We start from the raw sequence: 16688 nt of genomic DNA on the forward strand, positions 1-16688 counted from the left end.
ATTTAAACAGTTTGTTTTCTTCAGAAAAACATGATAAAAAAGCACAATAAAAACGAAATGCGTCTGACACTTATGACAGTTGCCAATGATGACTTGGTGTGATAAGAACGAGATGAAACTGAACATAACTAAGTGTAAGGTAATGCGTTTCTTCAGGGGTAGGTCCCCAATTGAGTTCAGTTATTATATTTCGGGACAACTTTTGGATAGGGTAGAGGTTATAAGGGATCTGGGAGTCTATTTCGATTCCAAGCTTGATTTTGTTTTCCATATCAACTTAACTATTGGGAAAGCTTTCAGAATGCTGGGTTTCGTTAAACGAAATACAAAGGATTACAATGACATCGATGCTATAAAAAATATATATGTAACTAACGTCAGAAGCATTTTGGAGTACTGTTCTACTGTTTGGTCACCATACTATCAGGTTCACATCGGTAATATTGAGAAAGTACAGAAAAAGTTTTTGAGATGGATAGGTTATAAGCGGGGCATTCAGTCTAGTGAAATTGACTATAGTTTATTGATGTCCGGCTTATCCTTGAAAACTCTTCAGGAACGAAGAAAAAATTTCGGGATAATGTTTGTTTATCAGCTCCTTAATGACCTCATTGATATTCCCTATCTACTGGCAAGATTGAATTTCAATGCAGTGCATGTTAATTTGCGTCACAGAGATTTTCTTGCACCTGAGTTTCATAGCAGGAACTATTCCTATAACAACCCAGTGGATAGGGCGATGAGAGCATCTAATGAATCGGGTTTGGATTTGTTGAAAGGGTCCCTATTCGCGATCAGAAGATATTTTAATAATTTTCGAATAAAACTGTTTCATGTTCATCTTTTTTTTTGTATATTTTCTGGGCCTTCAGCTAAGCTGTATTATTTCCTTTGTTTTATTACTGTTTATTTGTTTTTGTTATCATGTAAAATGGTTGTACCGTTGAAATAAATAAATTAGATTTGATGTATAGTTGTTTTGATTTAGGATTTTCTTTGCTTTTCTTATTGTCTCGACACGATATTTTGGTGATGTCAGCTTTATCGATCTATCGGCAATCCCTGAAATTACACTTTTCTTATATTGAATTGGTACTATTGATTTATAATTTAGGTATCTGCCTGACCATGTTTTTTTTTGTGTGCCAAATTGTTTCTATTTTTGAGTTCATAATATTATGTGTGAGTGTCATATCTAAAAAGTTTATTGTGTTGTCTTTTTCAATTTCTGTTGTAAATTTAATTTTTGGATGATAGTTGTTTAATTCGTTTAATATTAATAATATATCTGTTAAATATTCTTCAATAACTCAAAAATATTAAATTGTATTGCCGGAGAGAAAATATGAACTTGGGCCACTCGTCCTACAACCAACGAGGAAATGTAAGCGACACCTTTCACAGAGTGAAAAATAAAGAGAAAAAAAATGCGAATTAATACCCGAACTTAAAGCAAGCCACCAACGAATTGCACCTTACCTTGTGGGTTGAGATGATGGAGTCTGGAAGGGCCCTTCTTATCTGCATCCGCAGCTTGATCTCGAAGAACACACAACCTAAACCACACAAACACCTTTTGCGCGATTCAATCTATTGAAACTTTAGTTCTTTAGCGTTCACAAGCGAAAACGTCGTTAATTTATCGTATATTTTTATCCACTTTTGGAAAATTACGTATCGTGTATAACACAGCAATTAATTCTTGGTACATCTGTTCGACCGTTCAATTTAGTCTTCAAAAAAAAAATCACAGGCGAGCAGCGCGCATATATGTGCTTCCTTTCGGCGCAAGACGTTGGCCAGCAGAAAAATTTAAAATAACAAACAAAAAAGGAAACCGGAAAAACAAAACAACTGTGAAAGCTCTCTCAAATAATAAAATTAATAGTTCCGTGGTTACGGAACATACTCCCCCCAAGGTGAATATAATGAACCTTAACCCCTTAAAAAAATTAGAAAAATCTTTGAATATTAAATGAAATAATGATGAAATAATAATGAAATAGAAATGAATATTAGTAGTTATAATTTGAGAAATTATACTACGAGAAAAAAAATTAAATCAAAGTATTTTTCAGCGGACATCATCAGCGGTAGAACATGTTGCCATTGGTAATGGACTCAGTTTGTTCAGAGGTCGTTGTATCATACCGGATTTGGTTTTAACATCAGCCACACGGCATACTCCATCTTGACCGGGAGTTAATTTAACAATTCGTCCTAGGTCCCACTTAAGGGGAGGTAAAATGTCATCTTTTATAAGTCCAAGCGAACCCTCTATGGGCATATTAGAAGATTTCAACCACTTATTTCTTTGTTGCAACGTATTTAAATATTCATTTTTCCATCGACGCCAAAAATGTTGAATCATCTGTTGAATTAGATGCCATCGTTTCAAACGATTTATTTTGACATTCGCATAATCGTCATCGGGAACGGCACTCAAGGGTTCTAATGCTTAGAAGTGCCCGGGCGTTAGCACTGACAAATCATTAGGATCTGAACTGATTGGTGTGAGAGGTCGAGAATTGAGCGCAACCTCTATTTGAACAAGAAGGGTATAAAATTCTTCATAAGTTAAAATCTGATCACCGATTACCCTTTTGAGGTGCGATTTCACGGATCGGACCCCAGCCTCCCATAAACCTCCCATGTGTGGGGCGTGACCGGGTAAAAAGTGATGGGTAATTGTCTCATATTCAGCGCATTTTTGAACCAAGGCATTCAATTCTCTACTCGCACCGATAAAATTACTCCCTCGATCCGAATAAAGATGTGAGCATCTACCGCTCCGTGCTACAAATCTACGCAGCGCAGCAATTAAAGCATCCTTGCTTAAGTCGGAGACCAATTCCACGTGAATGGCCTTAGTCGACATTCAAACAAAAAGGCATACATAGGCTTTGGAAGTTTTAACACCCCGGTGTCGACTCATGGTAAGAAAGAAAGGACTGCAAAAATCTATACCCGCATGAGGAAATATTTTCGATGGAGAAACTCGAAAATTCGGCATATCTCCCATAACAGGCTGGGATACAGCAGGGTTAGTTTTCCAATACTTGACGCACTTTGAAATCTTGGAACGAATAACCTTTCGCGCAGAAAGAATCCAAAACTGCTGCGATAACAGGTAATGCATAGTAGTGATATAAATGTAAATGTAAATATTTCTTATGGAAAAAATCAATAAGCAGTTCAACAAGTCTTGATCTTGGGGGAAGCAAAAAGGGATGTTTTTTATCGTATGATAAATGTGCATGGGAAAGTCTGCCACCTACCCTTATAAAGCCTTCAGAATCGATGAAGGCATTTGATTTCTTGAAATATTTTGGAAACATTTTTGTTTCAAATATTTCTTGAAAATGTAATGTTTGTGTTCGCTTAACCAAAATTAATGTAGCGTTTTGAATTTCAGAGTAAGTAAATGAATTGCCAACCTTGAATTTTCTTTTGGCGTGATTAACGAATCTCATCATGTAACACAAGACTCTTCGAATAAATTCAAAACTTGAATGATTCAAAAGCAAGGAATCGATGAATTTCTCATCATTCACTGTAATAAGAACAGACCTACGTATCTCTTCTTTTGTTTCGAAATTATATTTGTATGCCCGGTTTTGACCCAATTGTAGAAATTCAGGTCCTCGAAACCAGAATTCATTTTTATAAAGTTCAGATGGAAATAATCCGCTAGAGGCTAAGTCCGCAGGATTTTCACTAGACTTTACATGCGACCAAGAAGATACGTCTATTCTTTCTTGAATAAAAGAAACGCGGTTGCCAACGAAAGTCTGCCATCTATGTGGAGACGAATGTAACCAACCGAGTACAATTTCAGAGTCGGTGTAAGCTTGGATTAGTCTGAATTGCAGTTTCGAGTCAAAAATTTCCTCAATCCATGTCAAGAGCTTGGTAAGAAGTACAGAGCCGCACAATTCCAACCGAGGAATGCTCAACTTTTTTGAACAAGGCGCTACCTCAGATTTACCGCACAAGAAAAATGATTCAATGTTTTTTTTATTATTAATGACCCTGCAATACACTACCGCGCCATAACCTCGTTCACTGGCGTCACAGAAACCATGCAGTTCTGCCACCACACTTTGAGGAATACTTATAAGACGATCAATGCGTACACGCGATAAGAGAGACAGTTCGTTTTTATATTTGGTCCAAACTCGTATGACTTCATTTGGTGGCTTGGTATCCCAATCTAACCCTGCCAACCATATTTTTTGTATCAGATATTTACACATGAATGTTATAGGTGTCAGAAATCCCAAAGGGTCGAAGATTCTAGCTAATTCGGACAATAATGTGCGTTTTGTACAACTTCGATCGAGAGGTTTAACGTCAAACTGAAAAGTATCAGTCTTTGGGTCCCAAATGAGTCCCAATATCTTAATTGATACGTTATCAAGAGAATGCGTTCCAGATGAAATGTGTTCCTCAGGAATGGAACTCAAAAATTCAGCGCTACTACTAGACCATTTCCGCAATTGAAATTCAACTTTCGTGAGATCTGTGTGATGTTTTATTTCATCCCATCGTTTTTCAATTATGCTTTTGGCTTTCTCCATCGGAGTGTTGGTATATAGACTCACAACATCAATTGATACCAATTTTTCATTTTCTTTCAAGCTCACTGTATTTATGAATTGTTTGAATGTCCAAGAATAATTTATGTGGTATGCATTCTGGCCAATAATGGGTGAAATACACTTGGATAAATATTTTGATAAATTTTAGGTAGGACTTTGAATACAGCTGACAATTGATCTTAATGGAATATTGTTTTTGTGAAGCTTAAGTAAACCGTAGAAATGGGGGAGGTACAGCGTTGTGTATTTTGAGACTGGAACATAGTTTTTTAGGTAGAAGATTTTTCATTTCCCAATTTTTTATTAATTCATTATTTTTCTTTAGAATTATTTGTGTAGGATTTCTCTTCAATCTTTTGTAAGTTTGTTCGTCATTGAGATGTTCCATTATTTTATTTTTATATTCACTTTTGTTCATAATAACGGTTTTATTCGATTTATCTGGTGTCAGGATGGTGAGTTGAGGACTGTTCTTCAGAAATACTGTCGTTTCTTGGATTTTTTTATTCAATATTACTTGTTCTCTATTCTTCTTAGAATTTTTGTGTTTGAAATTAGTGATGGTATTTGTAATATCTGTTCTTATTTTTGTCGGTGTTTCTGGTTCCAGATTCATAATTGAAGTATCCAAACTTGCAACAATGCCCGTTATAGGTATGTCTTTTGTTTTATATTCTTTTCTGTAGTTTCGGCCCAAGCTTAAAACTTCCATGACTGTTTTGGATATAGTAGTGTTAGTGGGGTTAGTGACCCACTCTGTATGTGTGATATCGGTATTATCATTTTTGTTGTTCAATTCCTGTATTTTTTTTTCATTTGTTTGCTTTGGATTTTTTTTAATGTTTCCTATATTTTCATATTCTGGATATCAAGATATTGTCTAATGTTAGATAGTTGTACATTATTTAACTCCGACTCTGTATGTTTAATTTCCCTTTCTAGTTTTCTCAGGTGTTTCCGTGTGTCTGTTAGAAGTAGATTGAGTGTTTTCAATTGGAAACAACGTACTGCACTGTCAAATTTTACCCCCATTGAGTTGTCCAGGAATTTGATGTGGGGAAGACTAAATTTTAGAAATGTTGGACGTAGTTGTGCATTTTTGCATTGTAAAAGAAATATTCTCCTGTTTTTCAGCTTCGCATTCTTCTTTTTGATGTTCTAAAGTTTTTTCAAAGCTTATGATATGTACTCAGGATAGTTGTCACGAATAAATCTCATGTTGATGTTGTTTGTCTCCATTTTTTCACCCAGGAGCTTATGAATAGGAAAGGTAATATTTCTTGTGCTATATTTGATGTATTGAAAGTGTAATTTCCTTGGGTTTAGAGCACATTGAAATTCAAATATTTATATTTTATTCAGTGAAATGGACATATGTTTCGGCATAAATAAGCCTTTTTCAAAATTGTATATGATAACAGTTGGACATCAACATCTAAAATATATTAAAAATTGATTATTATTAATTTTTTTTTCCTTATGTCTATGCTAACTTACTAGTCTAGCAGTATTCCTATAATAAAAATTGTACAAGTCAACTCGATAAAATTAAATCTTTACGAGGGTACTGTCAAATAAAATTTGATTAGCAATTCCATACGTGAAAAATTTATCAGAGAAAATTAATTACATATTAAAAGACACGGACATAAAAATTGCACATAAATCCAAAAAAAATTTGAAACATCTCTACCCCAAGCTAAAATACAAAATTCCAAAAGATAAAATATCCAATTGTGTTTAAAAACTAAAATGAAAGGAATGTTCAGGAGTTTACATAGGCTAAACATTCCAATATATAAAAGAAAGAATCAACGGCCACAAATATGCAAAAAATTCAACAGCCTCAAAGAAACATGAATTAACAACTAACCATGGGTTCGACTTCGACAATTGTGAAATCTTACACAAAGAAACCAACAGCAAAATTAGGCCTTTTCTGGAAATGATTTACATCCTGCAATAATATAAAACCTATCTGGAAGAGACATCTGTGAATATATAGGAATCTTGGGTTAAAATATATGTACAAGTCAAAGACTCACCCTATATATATATATATATATATATATATATATATATATATATATATATATATATATATATATATATATATATATATATATATATATATATATATATATATACTTACCTGATTAGCCAAGCACAGAAAGAGGTCATCCTAGGTACCACGCGGACAGTCAGAAGATTTCTTACTAGCTCTTGAGTACAACCTTGGTCGCTGTGGTGACCCGGTTGTCTTGGATCCATCCCGCTTGTCGGTGAATTAAAAAAAAATATATATATATATAAATATATATATATATATATATATATATATATATATATATATATATATATATATATATACAGGGTGTTTCCTAAACATGCGGCAAAAATTCAGGGGGTTGTTCCTTGGACTATTTTAAGCATGTTTTGTCCTTGGATGATTTTTGAAAAACCTCTTTGTTTCGAAGATACAGGGCGAACAACATTTTTCATATTTTTAAAATTAATAATAGTTTGAATAAAAATGCGTACCGCACTGTGTTTACTAAGTGGGTACAATTTATTTTTAAATTTGTTTAACAACATTCCAATTACTAAAAACGGCCAGTTTTTTGACTAAAAATTGATGTCCAGTAGAAAATGTGGAAGACTTGCGAAATCGGATCATTGCTGGGTGTAACTTAATAAGAAATGATCCTGGTGTTTTTGAAAGGGTTCGGCAGTCAATGAGGAGAAGATTGGATGCTTGTATGCTGGCTAGAGGTGGTCATTTTCAACAGTTTTTGTAGGTTGAGTTGAATTTTCATGTAATTTTTCATAATAAAATGTTATTATCTGAAATTTTGTTTCCCCTATATCTTCGAAACAAATAGGTTTTTCAAAAATCATCAAAGGACAAAATATTCTTAGAATAGTCCAAGGAACAACCCCCTGAATTTTTGCCGCATGTTTAGGAAACACCCTGTATATATATATACTTACCTGATTAGCCAAGCACAGAAAGAGGTCATCCTAGGTACCACGCGGACAGTCAGAAGATTTCTTACTAGCTCTTGAGTACAACCTTGGTCGCTGTGGTGACCCGGTTGTCTTGGATCCATCCCGCTTGTCGGTGAATTAAAAAAAAAAAAAAAAAAATATATATATATATATATATATATATATATATATATATATATATATATATATATATATATATATATATATATATATATATATATATATATATATATATATATATATATATATATATATATATATATATATATATATATATATATATATATATATATATATATATATATATATATATATTATATATATATATATATATATATATATATATATATATATATATATATATATATATATATATCGGGTGTCCCAAGGTGAGTGGCCTATTAGATTATTATGGAAACTATTGATGGTAAAGATTTCAAATTTTGTGGATAGATATTTGGCCATGTAAGGTATATTTTTAAAATAATTTCACATTTCCAGTGTTGCCGGATGTACGACAATTTGGCAACAACTTTGTTATTTTGAATGGGACATCCGGTATTTCTATTTTTTTTATGATACTCCATAAAATATTAAATCTATTCCCTCTTACTTTTTCATCCCTATATTTAACGGTTTTTGAGTTATTAATTATTTTTCGAAATTTTAGATCAAATTGGCGTATTACGAAAGTGTCTCTAGTTCGCTCAATATTTGAGATTTAAGTCAGAAATTTTGCGAGTCGTTAGATATTGATCTGATCTGTGTCACTGCTTCTGAATTATGGTCGTCAATAATACAGGACGGACCAAAAACAATCATCATTTGCCAAGTTACAAAATTGTAAAAAAGTCTATTTTTTCAAATTAGACACCTAGTATATTTTTCAATTTTTGGAATCAGTACAACACACTCTACAATTTTCCTTTTCACGTCCCTATACCTATCTCAACTGGATTCCGAGTTATATGCGTTATATGTATATATCTTTCTTGAGCCATTATTTATAGAAAAACCTCGGAACAAAACACCTGTTAGGCAATAATTGTTTATTTTGACATTTATGGATTGAACTGATTCATTGATATATCGATCTATGAACGACATAGAGAAAATAACAATACAAAAGAAATTAACGCTTATTGAATCAATGTGAGTTCTAATAAACGCATATAACTCGGAGTCCAGTTGAGATAGGTATAGGGACGTGAATAGAAAAATTGTAGAGTGTGTTGTACTGATTCCAAAAATTGAAAAATATACTAGGTGTCTAATTTGAAAAAATAGACTTTTTACAATTTTGTAACTTGGCAAATGATGATTTTTTTTGGTCCGTCCTGTATTATTGACGACCATAATTCAAATGCAGTGACACAGATCAGATCAATATCTAACGACTTGCAAAATTTCTGACTTAAATCTCAAATATTGAGCGAACTAGAGTCATTTTCTTAATACGCCAATTTGATCTAAAATTTCGAAAAATAATTAATAACTCAAAAACCGTTGAAGATAGGGATGAAAAAATAATAGTGAATAGATTTAATATTTTATGGAGTATCATAAAAAAAATAGAAATACCGGATGTCCCATTCAAAATAACAAAGTTGTTGCCAAATTGTCGTTCATCCGGCAACACTGGAAATGTGAATGTATTTTAAAAATGTACCTTATATGGCCAAATATCTATCTACAAAATTTGAAATCTTTACCATCAATAGTTTCCATTATAATCTAATAGGCCACTCACCTTGGGACACCCGATATATATATATATATATATATATATATATATTTTATATATATATATATATATATATATATATATATATATATATATATATATATATATATATATATATATATATATATATATATATATATATATATATATATATATATATATTTTTTTTTTAATTCACCGACAAGCGGGATGGATCCAAGACAACCGGGTCACCACAGCGACCAAGGTTGTACTCAAGAGCTAGTAAGAAATCTTCTGACTGTCCGCGTGGTACCTAGGATGACCTCTTTCTGTGCTTGGCTAATCAGGTAAGTATCTAATTGTAGACGTTTCGTGTTTTCAATCATGTGTGTCTCCACCAGGCCATTTACCGATATTATGAGTGGGAGAATTGATGTTTTCCTCAGACCGTACATTTCTTTCAGCTCAAACGCGAGGTCATGATATTTGGTGAGTTTCTCAGTGTACGCTCGGGCGATATTATATATATATATATATTATATATTATATATATATATATATATATATATATATATATATATATATATATATAAATATATATATATATATATATATATATATATATATATATATATATATATATATATATATATATATATATATATATTTGATTAGTTAACAGTCGTACTATAAATGTCTGCAATTTTAAGGGATATCGACTGAAGCGAGGTAGATTGAAATACTCTTTATTTCTTGCCTAGCTTTCGGAAAACTTTGTTTCCATCATCAGGGCCAAAAATGTTGAGGTTATTCCTCAGTAATTACAAATAAACTTGAAAACATTGAGACAACAGTTCACAAGACAAGTAGTCAATTTTTAAAACGCAATAAATTATGCTTCGATAAATCTAACCTTAAAATAATTGATCACAGAGTATACAAATCAGTCCACAGATTATTCTGTCATAATGTTGTTCTTCTCTGACTTATTCATCCAACGGTCCATCATAAAAATTTTTTTTCGTTCTTTAATGTTAGGGTATGTGAGTAGATAGGTATATACATTACTTAGTTTCTGTACGTCGGTCTTTTTATTTATTGGGTCTTTCTGGTTCCTTATGTTTATCATCTCGAGTATGAGTCTTTTGTTATACTTTTTCTGAGTTGCCACTATCTCTGCACTGTCGAAGTCAATCCTATGTCCTTTCTCTACCGCATGTATGGTTAAAGCACATCGCTGGTTGTTTTTTGTGATGTCACTTTTGTGTAAGGCCAATCTGCTTTTTAGCCACTGGGACGTGTGACCAATATATGTGCACTCACATTCCGCACAATTCATCTTATAGACAACATTTGACCTAAGTAGTGTTGGTGTTTGATCTTTTATTCTGCTGTATAATCTTGAAATGCTTTTTGTATTATACGTTGCTATCTTTATATTTTCCTCCTTGAAACAATTTTTGATCTTACTAGTCAAATCTCTAATATTTGGCAGGGAACCATATTTTGTGTTTTCTGGCATTCTGTTATCATCTCCTTCTGCTGCTTCAGGTGGTTTTGGTTCAGGTTTAGGTTGTTCTGGATTATTATTTGACTCGTACAATAATTTGTTTAGTAATCCTCTCGGATAAGAGTTTTCTTGAAATATCCGGTATAATTTCTTCAGATTCGCATCCACCAAATCTGGGTGACAAATGTTCTTGATCCTGGCTTTCATTTCTTTAACACAATTTATTTTTACTTGTATTGGATGTTCTGACTGATAGTTGATGAACTTATTGGATGCTGAATTCTTTCTGTACCAGTCTAGTTTAATTTTGTTATTTATTCTACATACCTTCGTGTCTAAAAAGGGTACTGTTTTATTTTCATCTTCTCTCTCTATTGTAAATTGTATGTGTGGATCATAGCTGTTGAAAATTTGTTGTATTTCATCTATGCCTGTGTGAGGCAGTGCAAGGATTAGGTCGTCAACAAATTTCTTCAGGAAAATGAGATTGAATGACAGCAACGGTATACATACATCCAGTAGATGGTCCATTACATATTGTGACAAGATCGGGCTAAGCTTCGATCCCATGGCGCAGCCAAATGTTTGCACATAGAATTCATTCTGAAAGCAGAAGTAGTTGTTTTTTAGAATAAACTGTATTATCTCCATGAACAATGACTTAGGAATGTTGCAGTGTTCCTCAATTTTAGTCCACTTTATATCGATTACCTTCAATACCAATTCATTGTAAATATTGCCAAATAAATTTATCACATCGAGTGATGCTAGCTCATATCCTTCTGGAATGACTAGGTTGTTCATGCATTTGGAAAACTCAAAGGTGTCTTTTATGTAGTACTCATTATTTCTTTCATATGCATTCGATAGAATATTCGCCAGAAATTCCGCCAAATTTGATGTTGGGCTCTGTATGCTAGCAACTATTGGTCGAAGTGGGTGTCCTGATTTATGAACCTTTGGATTTCCATAAACTTTTGGACAAACTGAGTTGTAGCATTTCATGGCCTTTGCTTGTTCTTTACTGATAGAGTTAGATTTAAAAAGTCTACTTACATAGTCATTGCATTTGTTTTGCAATGTGGTTGTAGGATCTCTCGGTATTTGTTTGAAACTTTCTGAATTTATTATTGTATACATTTTTTGAGTATAGTCTTCTCTGTCCATGGCCACAGTGACTGCTCCTTTGTCGCTATTAAGGATGATAAGATTTTCATTAGCTTTCAGAAATTCCCTTGCAATTCTATATGGTCTGTCTGTTTGGTACATTATGTCCCTATTTTTGTGAATATAACTGGCTATGATGCTGGATACTTTTGCTCGGTATAGGTCTTGATTCTTCTCAGTTGTCTTTTGAATAATATCTTCCACATCGGCAATGAGATTGTCCATCGATATCTCCCCTACAGGTACAGCCATGCTGAACTTCGATCCTAACGATAGAAAATTTTCTATTTCTTTAGGAATCTGTATTGACGACAGATTCCTAAACCATTTTTCTTGATTCTTCCAATTTGGCTTATTCATCTCTTCCAGTTTTCCAATCTTTTTGATGTTTGTCAGTTTTATTATATGGAATCGTTTGTTGTATAGAATTCTCTGTCTTTTCTTAAACTCCATTAACAATTCTCGTGACATGATGTCCTTTAACATCCTCATAATATCCTCATTAGCTGTTTCTAAATGACTGATTCTTAAGTTTACATGATTAACCTCCAAGCGTGAGATAGAACTAGTTAACTTGTTGTTGAAATTATCGATTTTCTTATTTAGTTTTTTCCCTCCTTCAATTTCAAAAAGCTTCTGAACACTTTTAATGCTGTGATTTATATGATTAGGTACCAGATTTCTTCTCTTACACTCCAACAGGAATATTCTCCTATTTCGGGCAGATGCCAGCTTGATATTATTTGAGCTCCACCTTTTAAGTCTTGTTGCCTCTTCTTGTCCATAAGTTGTGGCGATGTCATGATAAAATCCCATTTTGTGATATATTTGATTAGTTAACAGTCGTACTATAAATGTCTGCAATTTTAAGGGATATCGACTGAAGCGAGGTAGATTTAAATACTCTTTATTTCTTGCCTAGCTTTCGGAAAACTTTGTTTCCATCATCAGGGCCAAAAATGTTGAGGTTATTCCTCAGTAATTACAAATAAACTTGAAAACATTGAGACAACAGTTCACAAGACAAGTAGTCAATTTTTAAAACGCAATAAATTATGCTTCGATAAATCTAACCTTAAAATAATTGATCACAGAGTATACAAATCAGTCCACAGATTATTCTGTCATAATGTTGTTCTTCTCTGACTTATTCATCCAACGGTCCATCATAAAAATTTTTTTTCGTTCTTTAATGTTAGGGTATGTGAGTAGATAGGTATATACATTACTTAGTTTCTGTACGTCGGTCTTTTTATTTATTCCGAAAGCTAGGCAAGAAATAAAGAGTATTTAAATCTACCTCGCTTCAGTCGATATCCCTTAAAATTGCAGACATTTATAGTACGACTGTTAACTAATCAAATATATCACAAAATGGGATTTTATCATGACATCGCCACAACTTATGGACAAGAAGAGGCAACAAGACTTAAAAGGTGGAGCTCAAATAATATCAAGCTGGCATCTGCCCGAAATAGGAGAATATTCCTGTTGGAGTGTAAGAGAAGAAATCTGGTACCTAATCATATAAATCACAGCATTAAAAGTGTTCAGAAGCTTTTTGAAATTGAAGGAGGGAAAAAACTAAATAAGAAAATCGATAATTTCAACAACAAGTTAACTAGTTCTATCTCACGCTTGGAGGTTAATCATGTAAACTTAAGAATCAGTCATTTAGAAACAGCTAATGAGGATATTATGAGGATGTTAAAGGACATCATGTCACGAGAATTGTTAATGGAGTTTAAGAAAAGACAGAGAATTCTATACAACAAACGATTCCATATAATAAAACTGACAAACATCAAAAAGATTGGAAAACTGGAAGAGATGAATAAGCCAAATTGGAAGAATCAAGAAAAATGGTTTAGGAATCTGTCGTCAATACAGATTCCTAAAGAAATAGAAAATTTTCTATCGTTAGGATCGAAGTTCAGCATGGCTGTACCTGTAGGGGAGATATCGATGGACAATCTCATTGCCGATGTGGAAGATATTATTCAAAAGACAACTGAGAAGAATCAAGACCTATACCGAGCAAAAGTATCCAGCATCATAGCCAGTTATATTCACAAAAATAGGGACATAATGTACCAAACAGACAGACCATATAGAATTGCAAGGGAATTTCTGAAAGCTAATGAAAATCTTATCATCCTTAATAGCGACAAAGGAGCAGTCACTGTGGCCATGGACAGAGAAGACTATACTCAAAAAATGTATACAATAATAAATTCAGAAAGTTTCAAACAAATACCGAGAGATCCTACAACCACATTGCAAAACAAATGCAATGACTATGTAAGTAGACTTTTTAAATCTAACTCTATCAGTAAAGAACAAGCAAAGGCCATGAAATGCTACAACTCAGTTTGTCCAAAAGTTTATGGAAATCCAAAGGTTCATAAATCAGGACACCCACTTCGACCAATAGTTGCTAGCATACAGAGCCCAACATCAAATTTGGCGGAATTTCTGGCGAATATTCTATCGAATGCATATGAAAGAAATAATGAGTACTACATAAAAGACACCTTTGAGTTTTCCAAATGCATGAACAACCTAGTCATTCCAGAAGGATATGAGCTAGCATCACTCGATGTGATAAATTTATTTGGCAATATTTACAATGAATTGGTATTGAAGGTAATCGATATAAAGTGGACTAAAATTGAGGAACACTGCAACATTCCTAAGTCATTGTTCATGGAGATAATACAGTTTATTCTAAAAAACAACTACTTCTGCTTTCAGAATGAATTCTATGTGCAAACATTTGGCTGCGCCATGGGATCGAAGCTTAGCCCGATCTTGTCACAATATGTAATGGACCATCTACTGGATGTATGTATACCGTTGCTGTCATTCAATCTCATTTTCCTGAAGAAATTTGTTGACGACCTAATCCTTGCACTGCCTCACACAGGCATAGATGAAATACAACAAATTTTCAACAGCTATGATCCACACATACAATTTACAATAGAGAGAGAAGATGAAAATAAAACAGTACCCTTTTTAGACACGAAGGTATGTAGAATAAATAACAAAATTAAACTAGACTGGTACAGAAAGAATTCAGCATCCAATAAGTTCATCAACTATCAGTCAGAACATCCAATACAAGTAAAAATAAATTGTGTTAAAGAAATGAAAGCCAGGATCAAGAACATTTGTCACCCAGATTTGGTGGATGCGAATCTGAAGAAATTATACCGGATATTTCAAGAAAACTCTTATCCGAGAGGATTACTAAACAAATTATTGTACGAGTCAAATAATAATCCAGAACAACCTAAACCTGAACCAAAACCACCTGAAGCAGCAGAAGGAGATGATAACAGAATGCCAGAAAACACAAAATATGGTTCCCTGCCAAATATTAGAGATTTGACTAGTAAGATCAAAAATTGTTTCAAGGAGGAAAATATAAAGATAGCAACGTATAATACAAAAAGCATTTCAAGATTATACAGCAGAATAAAAGATCAAACACCAACACTACTTAGGTCAAATGTTGTCTATAAGATGAATTGTGCGGAATGTGAGTGCACATATATTGGTCACACGTCCCAGTGGCTAAAAAGCAGATTGGCCTTACACAAAAGTGACATCACAAAAAACAACCAGCGATGTGCTTTAACCATACATGCGGTAGAGAAAGGACATAGGATTGACTTCGACAGTGCAGAGATAGTGGCAACTCAGAAAAAGTATAACAAAAGACTCATACTCGAGATGATAAACATAAGGAACCAGAAAGACCCAATAAATAAAAAGACCGACGTACAGAAACTAAGTAATGTATATACCTATCTACTCACATACCCTAACATTAAAGAACGAAAAAAAATTTTTATGATGGACCGTTGGATGAATAAGTCAGAGAAGAACAACATTATGACAGAATAATCTGTGGACTGATTTGTATACTCTGTGATCAATTATTTTAAGGTTAGATTTATCGAAGCATAATTTATTGCGTTTTAAAAATTGACTACTTGTCTTGTGAACTGTTGTCTCAATGTTTTCAAGTTTATTTGTAATTACTGAGGAATAACCTCAACATTTTTGGCCCTGATGATGGAAACAAAGTTTTCCGAAAGCTAGGCAAGAAATAAAGAGTATTTAAATCTACCTCGCTTCAGTCGATATCCCTTAAAATTGCAGATATATATATATATATATATATATAAAGTAAGAAAGTAAGAAAGTGAGAAAAGTCTTACAGACTTTGCAGTAAACTATATAGATGATATCCTCATATTTTCCAAATCTTTTCCTGAACACATTAACCATCTTATACAATTGTTAGAAGCTATAAAGAAAGAGGGTTTTAGACTGAAATTCACGAAATGTAAATTTGCTTCAGATTCGGTGAAATATCTCGGTCATATAATTCATAACAATACCGTAAGACTACTAAGAGATAATTTAGTTTCAATAAAAAAATTTCCCAATACCTAAGACTCAAAAGAATGTTAGTCAGTTTCTAGGGAAAATCAATTTCTATCATGAATATCTGCCGAATAGAGCGATAATTTCAGAACCCCTTTATAATTTACTTCGGAAAAATCAAAAATTCATATGGTCTTCAGAATGCCAAAGATCTTTTGAGGAAATAAGGGACTTATTATGCTCACAGCCAATTCTATAAATATTTGATGAAAATTTACCCATAAATACTCACACAGAT

General features: G+C 33.0%; 3 protein-coding genes across 3 annotated transcripts; 1 reads left to right on the plus strand and 2 right to left on the minus strand.

Moving 5' to 3' along the window:
• Nucleotides 1-2458: 2458 nt before the first annotated feature.
• On the minus strand, nt 2459-2878 carry LOC123673339. The gene has a single exon (XM_045607824.1). The coding sequence runs from the start codon at nt 2876-2878 to the stop codon at nt 2459-2461; it is 420 nt and encodes a 139-aa protein (XP_045463780.1).
• Nucleotides 2879-10270: 7392 nt separating this feature from the next.
• LOC123673340 lies at nt 10271-13221 on the minus strand. Its single transcript, XM_045607825.1, has 2 exons — nt 11882-13221; nt 10271-11428 (listed from the first exon to the last, which is right to left on the minus strand). Exons 1-2 carry the CDS (start codon nt 12806-12808, stop codon nt 10271-10273), a joined length of 2085 nt encoding a protein of 694 aa, XP_045463781.1. The 5' UTR covers nt 12809-13221.
• Nucleotides 13222-13282: 61 nt separating this feature from the next.
• LOC123673341 lies at nt 13283-15904 on the plus strand. The gene is made up of 2 exons (XM_045607826.1): nt 13283-14293; nt 14747-15904. Exons 1-2 carry the CDS (start codon nt 13367-13369, stop codon nt 15902-15904), a joined length of 2085 nt encoding a protein of 694 aa, XP_045463782.1. The 5' UTR covers nt 13283-13366.
• Nucleotides 15905-16688: the final 784 nt, after the last annotated feature.

This window comes from Harmonia axyridis, chromosome 2 (genome assembly GCF_914767665.1).
Source record: "Harmonia axyridis chromosome 2, icHarAxyr1.1, whole genome shotgun sequence".
Classification (NCBI taxonomy): Eukaryota; Metazoa; Arthropoda; class Insecta; order Coleoptera; family Coccinellidae; genus Harmonia; species Harmonia axyridis.

Bases quoted from the DNA above. Each gene is read 5' to 3' on its own strand.
- LOC123673339 (XM_045607824.1), bottom strand. From the start codon at position 2,878: ATGTCGACTAAGGCCATTCACGTGGAATTGGTCTCCGACTTAAGCAAG.
- LOC123673340 (XM_045607825.1), bottom strand. From the start codon at position 12,808: ATGGGATTTTATCATGACATCGCCACAACTTATGGACAAGAAGAGGCA. The intron at 11,429-11,881 runs GTAAGTAGACTT...TTCTGCTTTCAG, and splicing joins AAAACAAATGCAATGACTAT to AATGAATTCTATGTGCAAAC.
- LOC123673341 (XM_045607826.1), top strand. From the start codon at position 13,367: ATGGGATTTTATCATGACATCGCCACAACTTATGGACAAGAAGAGGCA. The intron at 14,294-14,746 runs GTAAGTAGACTT...TTCTGCTTTCAG, and splicing joins AAAACAAATGCAATGACTAT to AATGAATTCTATGTGCAAAC.